General features: G+C 46.8%; 1 protein-coding gene across 2 annotated transcripts in view; it reads right to left on the bottom strand.

Moving 5' to 3' along the window:
- Positions 1-13,230, bottom strand: part of Vangl1 (VANGL planar cell polarity protein 1) — a 47,896-nt gene that overhangs the window by 24,196 nt on the left and 10,470 nt on the right. For both annotated transcript variants that reach the window (XM_040752140.1, XM_040752141.1), the window contains exons 3-4: positions 8,219-8,357; positions 2,591-3,198 (exon numbers count right to left, since the gene is read on the bottom strand). In XM_040752140.1, the coding sequence (XP_040608074.1) occupies positions 2,591-3,198; positions 8,219-8,357 (747 nt within the window). The remainder of the gene's footprint in view (positions 1-2,590; positions 3,199-8,218; positions 8,358-13,230) is intronic.

Genomic DNA, 13,230 nt, shown 5'->3' with positions numbered 1-13,230 from the left:
AGTCCCTCCTGCCTTGAAAATTCACAAAAGGGTTTAGAAGTTATATTTCTGGCCCAGCGATTCTTCCAGCCTCTGCTGGGTTTGGACCAGATCTAGCCTGTGGATCAGCAGGTGATGCGACCAGCACAGTGCCAGGGGGAGGTGCCAAGCTGCTTCAGTTCTCTGAGCCTTGTCACAGGACCCCTAGCCCTCCCGATGGGCTCTATCTGTGAGGAGGGACAGGGCACCTTCCCTTCTACCTCAGCACTCAGAATCACTGAGTAAGGGACATAGGAGCCTGACAAAAGGAGAGTGAGGAACCAAAGGGAAGAAATTCCACTCAAATGCTCCCCTCTAAGTCTGTTAGATATATGCCACCTGCTGATTTCCTGGAGGACCGAGGAGACTGTTTTTACAGCAAACTAGAAGCCACAGAGCAGTTGGCTCCCCGCCTCATCCCCTCGCCCTCCGCATTTCTGCCCCAACCCACATAGTTAAGCGGTGAGATACCAATGCTGCTGTCAGATTTTTGTTCTGGGTTTTTCTACTTTCTAGAGGCTGATGAGTTGGCCCCTCCCATTCACACCCAGATCTCGTGTGCAGGCGAGGTCAACGTGTTTTAGAGCAGGGTGGGAGCCCAGGAGGAGCCATCTGTCCCATCAGCCTAGACTTCCCTGTGCAAGTGGCATTGCAGTACTCAAAGCTGTATCCGGCCTCACTCACAGTCTATGGCTGCCACATACCAAATGCTGCTCATCTGCTCCAGGACCACAGGTTTCTCTGCATAGTTTTGACTTCAGCAAAAATTGCCTCAGAGTCAGACTGTTTCCCAACAGGCTTCATAGATGCCACTGTCTGAGATTCCCTGTCCTCCTGCGCCCCAGTCCCGATACAACAACTGCCCACTTCCAAGTCATATGCCAGTCTCTCTCCAAGTGCCTGGGAGCCCCAGGAAACTCTGGGCTTAGGCTCTGTAAGGGATCATTATGGGGGTCCCTCTCCAGTATAAAGAGTGAGAAGCAAGTTCTCTAAGGTTCCAATGCCCCAGTGACTTACTTGCTTCCAGAGCTTTCCTTGCATCTGTGGAGGATTTGAAACACCAACATATGCTGCACAACATGCAGAAACTCCCCTGAGAACAAAGCCTTGAACACTAAACCAGCCAGTCCTCGGGCAGTATGAGCTGAGCCAGAGACATGGACACAGGTACATGCTACATGACAGTGACTGGGCAGTGGGCTCTGACTCCACACTGGGGTTGGGCCACCTCTCTGGACAGCCAAAGCAATGATGAAGCCATTTCTTCTGGAAGCCACTAAGCTGATCTGCCATGTGATACACATCAGCATTTGCTGCTTAGGATGGTGAATCTATAAAACCAGACATCCAGGTGGGTAATTTAGTTATTTTTCTACTGCTGGGAAAAGACACCATGGCCAAGGTAATTTATAAAAGAAAACATTTAATTTGGGGTCTCACAGTTCCAGATGGAGAGAGCCCATGACTATCATGGCAGGGAACATGCAGCTGAGAGCTCATATCATCCCCGGCCAGAGGCAGAGAGAAGACAGAGAGAATTGGAAAAGTGGGCTTTGAAACCTCCAAGCCCACGCTCAGTGACACACTCCTCCAACAAAGCCACACCTCCTAATCCTTCCCAAACAGTCTCACCAGCTGGGAACCAAGCATTCCAACATATGATCCTTTATGGGGCCCGTTCTCATCCAAACCACCACAGTGGATCACTCACCCAGGGACCATGGCACTGCCAAGCGTGTGCCAGGCTCCATGCTGGGCACCATGGGTGTCAGAAGGAATAAGACACGGCTTGTATTCTCAGGGATCTCAGAATTTATGGAAGGAAACAGATGGAAACAGAAGCTGCTATATAGAAGGAGAGCTGTCATAATTGGATCATTAATTCAGCCCAACCCCATAATATTGGAAGGAATACACATAAGGCTGGGCATGGTGTGTGCATCTATGTGTGTGTATATATATACATCTATAAAACCTACGTTCTATATGACAGAAAATGTGATTATCTTTAGGTCTAGTTTGCTTTGCTTAATACATTCATCTCTAATTCTCTCCATTTTCCTGATAATGACATGATTTCACTCTTCTTTATAACTAAATAAAACTCTACTGCTATCACTACTATTACACACACACACACACACACACACAGCACACAGCACATTTTTTTAATCCATTCATCTGCCAGTGAACAGCCAGGGTGATTCCAAAACTTGGCTACAGCAAGTACCTGATGCATCATTTTGGACTAAATGGAATCACTAGTCAGTCACCTTATCCATCATCCGTAAACCAAGTCCTCAGTCAGTGGAGGCAGCCGTCACTATGCCTCTTTTCTGCACTACTTTGGGAACTGCCAGAGAGGTAGAAATGAGTCTAACAACCCTGAACACAGTCGAGAGCCCCACTGTGAAATATGAACACCCTTGACCTCACACGGCCCTTACTAGAGCCAGAGAGTCAGGCCCCGAGCGTAGCATCTGCATCTAGGACTGCACCTCAGCCCCACTGGCTGAGAATCGGAAGTCTTCTAGAGTCTCCTTTCCGCTTGTTCAGTGTGCGAGCCCCTTACCTCAGGTGTCCTAGGCTGTAGAACCGGGACTCGCCATCGGTGGAGCGGACCACCTGCAGCGTGAACATAGGTTGCAGCTGCCGCAGCTCCAGCAGAACGATGGCAAGGTAGTGGATGAAAAGCAGCGCATCCACAAGGGAGACCGCATATTGCACAATGTCCTTGTAATTCTGGTCCCTAGAGTCCAAAATGCGGACCCCATAAAAAAGCCAGTAAGAAACCACGAAAAGGAAGATGAGGACCAACAACAGGGCTCGGAACACAAACACCCGCGGCACATCCGCTCTTTGCTTGCGGAAGAAGAGTGCCCAGGTTCCAATGAGCAGAATAAGCAGTTTGAATGATACAGAAATGAGAAGTCCCTCACAGATGGCGCCACAGGGTTTCAGGTCCTCCCTCCACAGGATCGGGGGCAGCAGAATGAAGGCAATGGGGGTGAGGAACACAAGAAGTCCAAGGAACGCGGCGACGGTAAGGCCCAGATAGCGCTTGCAATCCAGCCCCACACTGTCCTCCATGTCCTTGCTAATCCTGGCAATGTCCTCTTGGGATATACTGTGCTCCGACGTGCCTGTGATGGCTGTGGTGGTTTCTCCCCAGTTGTCATCCTGATGACAGAGAAGACAGTGAGAGTGATTTGTAAAAGCCACAACAAAATCAACCAGAAAAGAAAGACATTTCAGCTACCCAACTTTCTTGAAAATGGAAATAGTATCAGCTTTTAATACAGGGTCATTTTTATTTTTTATTTTTTTGGTTTTTTTTGAGACAGGGTTTCTCTGTATTGCTTTGGAGGCTGTCCTGGAACTCACTCTGTAGACCAGGCTGGCCTCGGACTCACAGAGATCCCAGTGCCTCTGCCTCTTGAGTGCTGGGATTAAAGGCGTGCACCACCAACGCCTGGCCCTACCTGGGTGTTTTTAAACTTTAGTAATTTTCAGCAAATTTTTCAAAATGTATTCTACATTTGCCCTTTGAACACAGAAAACACAATCCAACCTCTGAATTTGTTTGGGCAATTTGTCACTATGATACGGTGTCATCCCTCATGTTCTGAGAAGCTTGGAGGCCTGGCCTTTCTGCTCTGACTTGACTAACAGTAGTTAGAGTAAACTGCAGTGGATCTGCTACAGGAGAGGCCCTCCTACTGCACCAGTGAGCCCCTGCCCTGCTAAGTTCTAGGCTTGCAAAGCCCATCTAGATCCCCCAGGAGCTCTGCAGAGCAGAGGGCATAAAAAAAAAAAGGAATTCATATCACATGAGGTCAAACTCACCCACAGCTGAATCGCACATTATCTAAAGTCCTATATGACATTTATAGGATTTACCTCAGTAAGCAGCAGGGTTAAGAACTCCTTGACACCATTTCTCATTGACTAAGTAAAGAAGATTCAAAACTCAATCTATGGCCAGATCAGCTCAAAAATTCTTTCTAAAACATGTTTTCATCACAAAATAAACAGCAAGGACATAAGAATATCAGGGTTATTATATTTATTGCTTTCTTCTTTTAAGCGTCTAGGTAGTTGCTAGTGGGAACACTTGGCCTGTTCACTCAGCAAGAGTCTGTTAAATACTTCCGCTGTTTCACTGGCAACCAGGACTCCATCTGAGGGCACAGAAGAGCCGGGAGGCACCAGAAGCCATATGAGCTCCACGTGTTACGATTTCACTAGGAAAAACACATTGTTGTATACAGTAGCTAAGTGGTGGAATGGGGACATTAGCTTATGACAGATGGAGTTTCAGTGCATGGATGAAACAGCAGCATGGATCACTCATAACCAAGCAAACCATGTTCTCACTCACACGTGGATCCTAGCAGTCAATCTTTGGATGCGAGTGCTTCATTTGGACTACCCACAGAATCTGGGAAATTAGAGAGGGACCACTGGTGGGGAGGAAGAAGAAAGACCTTACAGGCATGGGGCTGAAGGATACAGGTGATAGGAAGGGGGATGGAGAGGTAGAAAGGGAAGTTTAAGTGGGGGAGGGATAACTACTATTTTATAAACTTCACACACGCATACTCATATAAAAGAGTTTAATTGCAATCATCCTACACAAGGCATAAAGTTCATCCAAAAAGCCACAGGTTATCAAATAAAAAGCCCAGTGTTGGGTGTCAAAGGAAATGGAAAAATCAATTAGGCACTGACAAGGAGCCTTCCTCCCTGCTGACTAGTTTTCACAGAACAGGAAGATGCTATGCAGGGTACTGGGAAGTTGCGAGGGGGGAGTCATCAATAGTTTCACTCAGCTGTGAGTTATAATAATAACCAGTGTAGGAAGAGATGCCCATGGCCACAACAGTGGCATGAATGTTATAAGGGTAACCATCTGTTTTCTGATTGGATTTGAAGTCAATCTGGCCAAGAACCCACAGAGAGGAGTTCACAGATCTCAAGGGTGCACTACTTCCATTATTCTGCTAAGTGGACATAAGATGAAGCCGCCGTGTACATTCCCATCTCTCTACCTATAGGTTAGTGTAACTCTCAGACCTCATCAGAAAGCTTTGTGTAGTGGATGGCAATTAACACAGAAATTCAGAATGAGAGTAAAAGTAAAAAGTGACTCAGTCACAAATGGGGCAGCTGTATCACACCCCTTCTGTAGGAGGCTAGGGACCACTGCAGAAGAGGGGACTGGAAGGGTCTGTCGTCAGGGAGGACACAGGAAAAACAGTATCTCTGGAACATGATAGGACCCTGTGCTCATGAACTCACAGGGGTTGTGGTTACCTGCACAAGATCAAGCCATTCAACCTTCCCACACAGCGCAGAGAAGGGGCTCACCAAGAGTCCCCCTCCTAGCTGAGGAGCTATTGACAGTTAATGGATTGTGGAGGAGGGAGAGCGAGTTTTGTTTTCTCTAAAGGCTTGGCCCACGGTAGGTTGACAATGCTCCAGTTGATGACTCATACCAATACACTAGCTAGGTAAGTTCTTAAAGAAAGAAAAGAGGACTACAGTTGGGAGGCAGTGAGAACTTGAGACTGGATCAGGGAGAAGCTATTGGGAGGAGTGAATATGATCAAATACATTGTATGTACATACGAAATTCTCAAAGACTTAATGAAATTATATGTAATTTTTAAAAGATCTTGGCTAAGAAATGTTTTATCATTAAAAGATCACCATTTATGGACATATCAGCAATATTAGGGGTGGGCAGTAAAGACTTCAATCTAGGAACACATAGGCCATCAATTTGAGGAGTCAGAGGTATCATGGAGCATGAGAGAAATGACCATAGACAATGATGAGAAGCAGCCAGGCCCCTCAGGCACTGTTCATGGAGGTTTAAGATGGTTTAACACTCTCAGAAAACTGGCCTGACACTTTCATAGTGACTTAGATATACAGTTAACTATCTGGCCAGCAACTAGACTCCTAGCTTTTACCAAAAGTTAATGGAAATATGTCCACAAAAGACTTATAAAAACATTCATAAGAGCTTAATCCATCATAGTTAGAATGTGTGTACCTCAAATGCCCATCCACCAGGAGAACAGATAATAAACTGTGGTCAATTCAATGGAATACTAGTCAGCAAAATATAAAGAATGAACTGTTGAAACACATAGACCATGGATAAATATCAAAATCATCATGCTGAGTGGGGAAAAACTCATATGATTCTAATTATATTCAACTCTTCAAACAGGCAAAACCAATCCACTGAGATGGAAATCAAAATAGTGGTTGCCCTGGAGAGGTGGGGATGGGGGTTGGGATCAACTAGGAAGAGCAGGGAGAATTTTCTGTACTGAAGGGTGTGGGTTCTTCTGTTGTTGAAGCTATCAAAGTATACCCTTGAGAACTATTTGATTTCTGCATGTAAATTTAGGTCAGTTTAAAAGACAATACATCATCAAGAGAAGACAAACCACAAAGACATACAACTTGCTGTAATATAAGGCGAGTTCACAGGCTGTAGGAAACAGTTGGCTTTGTAGTAATGTCTCAGGGAAGAAAGATGCTGGATTCTGTGCATGTGACTGATATCCCTGCTGAGGTAACCATTACTGATGTCATGTGAACATTTTGTTGCATAATACCACTGTTCTGACTCGGCTGTAAATCCAACTTCGTGCCAACGAGTTGCTAACTAAATCCCTGTTCATTTTAAGAACCTATGCACATCTCTGTCTAAACAAAGTATAGCTGTACAAAGGCTTCTCTCAAATTTGAGGTCCTCAGAGAGGAAAAAAAATGCATCTGACCTTCACCAATCTAATCCCCTAGATTTGGGAACTACAATTTTAACAAAGTTAACATGGCTACTGAAACACACACAACCTCCAAAAGTCCTTCCCATCACACCATCCTGCTGTAAGCATCAATGGCTTCCCAGACAGCTCAGGTCACAAAGAAGGAAATGCCTTCACGGTAGGTTTCTAGCACCTCTGAATCCACATCCAGGGAGAATCTGATCCATGAAGCTTTTAAGGATGGACCAGTCCTAAGACTGACCATAACCACACACCCATCATCCTTCAATACATACATACATACATACACACACACACACACACATATCTGTCCTCCTAGAACCAAGCAGGCAGCATAATACTATTAAAGGAATTTGCTCACTACTGAACAAACCCCACATTCAGTGGGAAAGCACAGTTATGAGTCCCAGTGGCATCTGTACCCTATAAGGGATCGTAGTTTCTGTGTTCCTATCTGATTATAAATGCCTATCTGTAGGTACCTACAGGTGTGCATGGGTATATGCTTATCTCTGTGTATTCGTACATTGCTTTGTTTATGTGAGGCAAGGCTGGGCATGCAACATTTCAGATGTGGGGGTGTGCAAACATACTTCTGAGTATAGCTCAGATGTTTATTTAAATCAACTAGGCTGCCAGGCAGTAAGGACTCAACGAAGATCCCATACATTTTTTTTAAAGTAATAAAGTATTGATATTTTTAAATTGATTGGCTTCACATGAAGTCCTAATGCTAATATTTCTGAAACATGCAAGGCCTGAGAGGCAGTGGTCTGGAGCACAGAGGCTGCTGTCTCCCATTTTCCAGTTTGTCCCAGTCCCGACCTATAGCCTTGACATTAAGGCACCCCAAAGACCACAGCTACTAACCCTAAAGTTTGCTGGACATATTTCTGACCCTGATCTTTGACTCTAGCTACCTCATTCATTCAGATTTTCAGCTCGCCATCTGAATGTCAGGGCCTTGATTTCTTTCATATATCTAGTTTCTGGACTGTCTCCTCATGCCAATGTCAAGCACTCCCTGGGTGCCTTTTGGAGAGGGAGTTTCCTGCCCTCTCCAGTCCCATTCCATTTTGGAATGAGTCTCCAGGGACTCTTGTCTATAACTTTTCCCTTTTCTGACCTGTCATCAGCCAAGCTGGCTTCTTTCCAATGTCATTTAAAGGAGGCCAACCAATGACACTTTAGAAGGACCCTTGCTACCCATGGTAGGACATGTTGTCCTTAGACCAGCAAGAAAACCAGAGGAGTAGAGAAACTCATTAAGATGCTGGAAAAATAAAGATTAAAAACCCAAGAGAACTTACGGCAACAAGACTTAGGAAAACGCTTGCGGAGGAGGCGGGGCTGAGTGGCAGCCTGCCCACAGCGGAGTCTTTGATCCTTACCTGAACTTCCTCTGCGCCTGTGGGGGCAGAGTCATTTGCCAGCAGGGGTTCTCCAGTGGGAGCCTGGATAGTGACAGACTTTTCTGACCCTCTGCCATCTTTACTCCGCGGAGATTTGTGTCTTTCTCGTGTCCTTTCCCTGAGGAAGGAGGGGATCCAATAATCAGATATCAAACCTATGCCAGGTTAATTACTCTCTAGCTCACCAAAACATACATTTTTATTTTGAGTTTAAGAAAACTCTATGCCTTTGCCTATACCCCACCCGCACACTTGGCATCCATACCTACCCATCCCCACAGCCTGCAAATAGCAAGATAATCTCAGAACTCCCTACTGCCAATTTACCCCCAAATCAAAGACTACCACTCCTCCACCAACAAAGATCCCATTTTTCAGAGCTTAATTTTAGAAATGCTAAGGCCGGGGCACATTTTACTGTAATAATTGCTCAGTTGATTTGGTTACCATTTGCCTAAACTAATTAGGAATGTTTTTTACTGGAAGAACACTGCATCCTATCTAAACTTTGATCTGGCAAAAAAAAAAAAAAAGAAAATCTCGGACACAATGTCATCCTATACTTTGGGACAAGGAGAGAAGAAAGGAAATCCTAAACCAGGACAGAGAATCATTTGCTGTTCACTCTTACACATTCAACATGAAAAGCCATTCCTGCAGGTTTTGGCTGAGCTCAAAGACACCCACAGAAACAAAGAAGGTGAAACAAATGACCCAGAGGGGGCATGTGTCTTCAGGCCACCTAAGAAAAGCAGGCTTTCCACACTTTGACTCCAGAGGAACTTTGTGGGTGGTCTTCCAGAGACCGTGGGAGGACACCCGGCTGCTGAGTCTTAAAACTACAAAAGGAATCAGCCAGTGGCCAAGCCCTAAAGGTCACAAGCTGGTCAGTAAGCGGTAAAGGAAAGTGGCTCAAAAGCAGCCCTGCAGTGGCGAGCATCCTTGTGTTTCCTTGGCCTGGTCCCCGTGTGCCATAGGACAAGTCTTTCCCACGGCTGTCGAGCCAGACAGCTCTCTGTCTGCACATTAGCTGTGTGACCCGCACAGGGTACCTGACCTCAGTTTCCCTATGTAGGAAATGGAGTGGGGCCATGATGATGCTACGTAGACAAGTGCATGTGCCCAGTACAGGGGTGTGGAGTGAGCGCCCAACATTCAGTAGTCATTATTAGCCAGTGGCAAAGAATAGCTATCTGAAGGAAAGCATGTTGTCCTGGAGAAAGGGGAGTGAAAGAGCCCCGAGCACACTGCCACGCCCTCTTCCCCACTGGGCATCCATCTCCCATTAACCTACTACTTAGCAACAACAACAAAACCCTAAAACAAAACGACTAAATGGCAGATCTCTTGCCAGACTCCTATCTTGAGAATCCCTCCCTTGGAAAAGCAGTGTATAATTCCTTCAAGGAACAAAGGGTTTCCCATGGTAGACAGTTTTTCAGTTACAATAGCTCCATTCTTAGCCCATTAAATAGCAATAGCTGTACTCTGGTTAGCTGTGTGTGGTTTGAGCCAGGCAGCCAAATACGCAGAGAATCTAGCTGTTCACCCAGAGCTATAGCCAATGATGTCAATTTCCCCTTTCCTGGCCCATTCACAGAGCACTTGGCTGAGTGCTCGGCTGGATTAGCTCCATTCAATTCTAACAAATGGCTCTGAGGCCAGTACTACTGCCCCATTTCACAGATGAGAAAACTGAGGCTCAGGGAGTTTAAGTGTGTTCCAGAAGTTGTGGTAAGGAGCAGAACAGTAACTAAGGCCAAATCTGTTGCCACTATTTCTATTCAAAGCCACCATGTTATGCTGTTTTTGAGGAACAATTAGATTTTTAAAGAAAAAATAGCATATATAACTATATAAATCAATAGAATTTTACTATGACATTTTCCATACATGAAGATAATGTACTTTGATCATGTTTACCCCCCTTTTACTTTATTTCCTCTTCCTACTGGCCCTCTTCCTCTTCCTAAATATCCAAAATCGGGCCATTTTGAGAGTAAACATTTCCTAGTGCTCACGTTCACACCCTCATGCAGTCACGATGCTGGAGTTACGAAGTGGGCCTCTGAAGCTAACATTGGTAGTCACTACTGGCTGTGACCATCAGTAGCCTTAGTTGTGTGTCCAACTCCGGCACTCCAAAAGGCATTCTGAGGGAGCAACACTAAGCAGTATGGGAGATTCCTGCTTTCCTAGCTTGGTCCGTCTTCAGAATGACTGCAGGCCAGGTCTAGAGCTGCTATTCTTCCAGGAGCCTCCTGCGGCCAGCTAGACAGCCCCCGGGTGATCCTATGCCCGTCAGTCCCCTACTGTTCTGCCATCTCTCCTGCTGGCCACCAGCCGAGTCACATGCTTATCTAACCCGGCTCTCTACTGAAAAATCTCACAGGTCAAATCCTGTGCCAACAGAGATTCTTCTGGAACCAACCCCTTCACTTCCTGCTAGCTTCTGGTTCCTGAACAACGTGAGGGCTGAAGGCAGATGGAAACCAACCAGGACTAAAAAAGAGCACACTGCTCTCCCTGGACCACCCAGCTGAGCTCTTAAAAGCCCCAAGAGCACCCACATGGGAACAGCCAGTGTCTAGGCAACTCTGTCTAACGACTCCCTGCATAACACCGGAAGTGCACCAGGTAAGAACTTTCTGTCTAGAGGCCCAAGGAGCCTCCATCCACCGGCACCTGCCAGTCTACACCACTGTCCCTTTTCTCACACCCCTCGGGCAGACACGGTGGGTGCAAGAGACTGGTGGCCCTTCCCTCAGAGAATCTGTCTGGAAGAGAGACAACAGGGATCTACACTTTTCTCACCAGCGCCCCCAGCCATCAGGATGCAGGTGATGCAAGGATTATTCCCGAAGGGTTTCCCACCCCATGTTTCGGAGGTGGGGGGTGGAGAGGCTGTGGAAATTCCTACTTAGAAGTCTGTGTATGTGTGAAAAGCCTTGTGAATGGCAGGGGATCAAAATCAGGGGTGCTCAGCTGTGTATGGCTACAACACACAGTATGTCTTTATTAAAATAGCGGGGCTGGAGAGATGGCTCAGCCAGGCAAGAGCACTTACGGCTCTCCCAGAGGATCTGAGTTCTGTTCCCAGCACCCACATAGAGAGGCTGACAAACACCAGTAACTCCAGCTCCTGAATTCTGTGAGCCCCTGAAGACACCACCCAGACACAGACTCAGAAATAAAAACAAGCCTTTTTATTTTGGTATTGCATGGATGAAGGATAGCACACAGTCCCGACTGAGGGCTACCCAGAATTAGGGAGGCTCCTATCAGCACTTCTCCAAGTGAGCTAGCTGCTCCTTGTATTGGTCTCACCATAGAAGGGGGTGAGACACACCACATGGCAGTTACAGAAATCCCTGCTGCTAGTTACTGCTCTGGGCAGGTCTCCAAGCGAAGCCAGGATTTAAGAGTGATGTCCAAGAAAAACACAGTTGGTCATCCATCCAGCGCTTTCTAGTTTGCAGAACTACAGACCTCGAAGGGGTCATTTCACTGCAGAGTATTCCTAAACACTCATCTCTGCAGCCCTAGAGGCACTGGCAGGGGATGGAGATGTAGCTGAGTCGGTAGACCCCTTGGCCAGCATTACTGGAGCCCCGGGTTCAATCTCCAGCATCACGTAAACCAGACATAATGGCATATACCTGTGACCCTTGGTGACTGACAGAATTTGAGGCCAGCAAACGGATGCTGTAACTTTAAGAGACTTCTATTTGTGGCTGCCAATTATCCTGGAACAGAGTTCCCCAATGATGAAGATGAGTCAAAGAGTATAGGAATAAGTGTGTGTGTGTGTGGGGGGGTAAACAATTTACTAAACCAATAAATGGAACATTAAGACACAGTCAAGATTTAACAGCCGAAGTGGTCAGGATCGCCTGAGGGCTCTTTTGCTGGGCAGCCTCATCACCCACAGGAATCTGTGTCTTTATCTCTAAATCTGTCTTCCTGCTTCCTCAGCCCACAGGAGTAAAGATAAGTCTGTCGGCGCAAAGATACGTGTATGCGTGCACTGTAGGTACACATGCTCGGGAGGGTGGGGAGAGCAAGCTGTGGCATGCAAGAGGCAGCCATGGGTGAGGGTGAGTGCATCATCGTTTCGGCAGTTTGCTGGCTGAGTCCTGGGGAGCTCTGTAACCCCCTCAATCTAGCCAGGACGCCTGCAATTCCCACACTGTCCCTACTTAGTCAGTATTTCCTGGGAAGGCTATTTCCTCCTGTTCTGTTGCTTGTCCATTTCCAAATGGGGAAAGCCATCCCACCGGTTACTCCTCCCTTTCCTCCTCTACCCTGTCCTCTGCCTGCAGACTGCTGGGCCTGTTGGGGGTGGAGAACAAACTGGCTCAGCCTGCCTTAGGAGCCACCACTGCCTGGGCAGTTTGTTAGAACAATGCATTTTAACACATTAGTCACACTTTCCTTTCAAAGGTGGCACTCTCCTCCAAAGGACCAAGAAGCCTGAAACCTGCCGAGTGGTTCTGCTTGCCTGGCGATATCTGGTAACCACGCTCCTCTCGGTCCTCAGCTTCACCACCTGTAAAGCAAACCGTGCCCCCCAGTCCCCACTATTCTAGGACTGCCGAAAGCATGGGAGACGGTGACCGTGATGGACCTTGCAGGTCCTCTCAAAATGATGCTTAATGTTCCCAGCAGCTGCTGGCATCGGGAGCCCCACAGGTTAAATGAGGTTGGCTGTAGTCTGTACTACTCCCTCAACAAGCTAACTGGACACTCTGGAGACAGCAGGCATCAGTGATCTCTTTGTCAGAAAATGGGTTTGGACAGCGGCCAATCCTCCAAGACCATCAGTGTCATCAGGCACTTCATTATTCCTTTCGGAGTTGGAGCTGCGCTAGAACTACCAAAAGGCTAAGTCCCTTTCTTTCCCTGCTCCTCTATTTAAACTCCCCACAAATCATTACGCAGAGAAGCCTTTACGGGACACTCCGGGGACAGAAATGCCCCAGGCAGCCGGC

The sequence above is a fragment of the Mesocricetus auratus genome, unplaced genomic scaffold (genome assembly GCF_017639785.1).
Source record: "Mesocricetus auratus isolate SY011 unplaced genomic scaffold, BCM_Maur_2.0 Super-Scaffold_100009, whole genome shotgun sequence".
NCBI lineage: Eukaryota > Metazoa > Chordata > Mammalia > Rodentia > Cricetidae > Mesocricetus > Mesocricetus auratus.
Note: the sequence above shows the minus strand (reverse complement) of the source record. Positions and strands in the feature narration are given on the sequence as shown.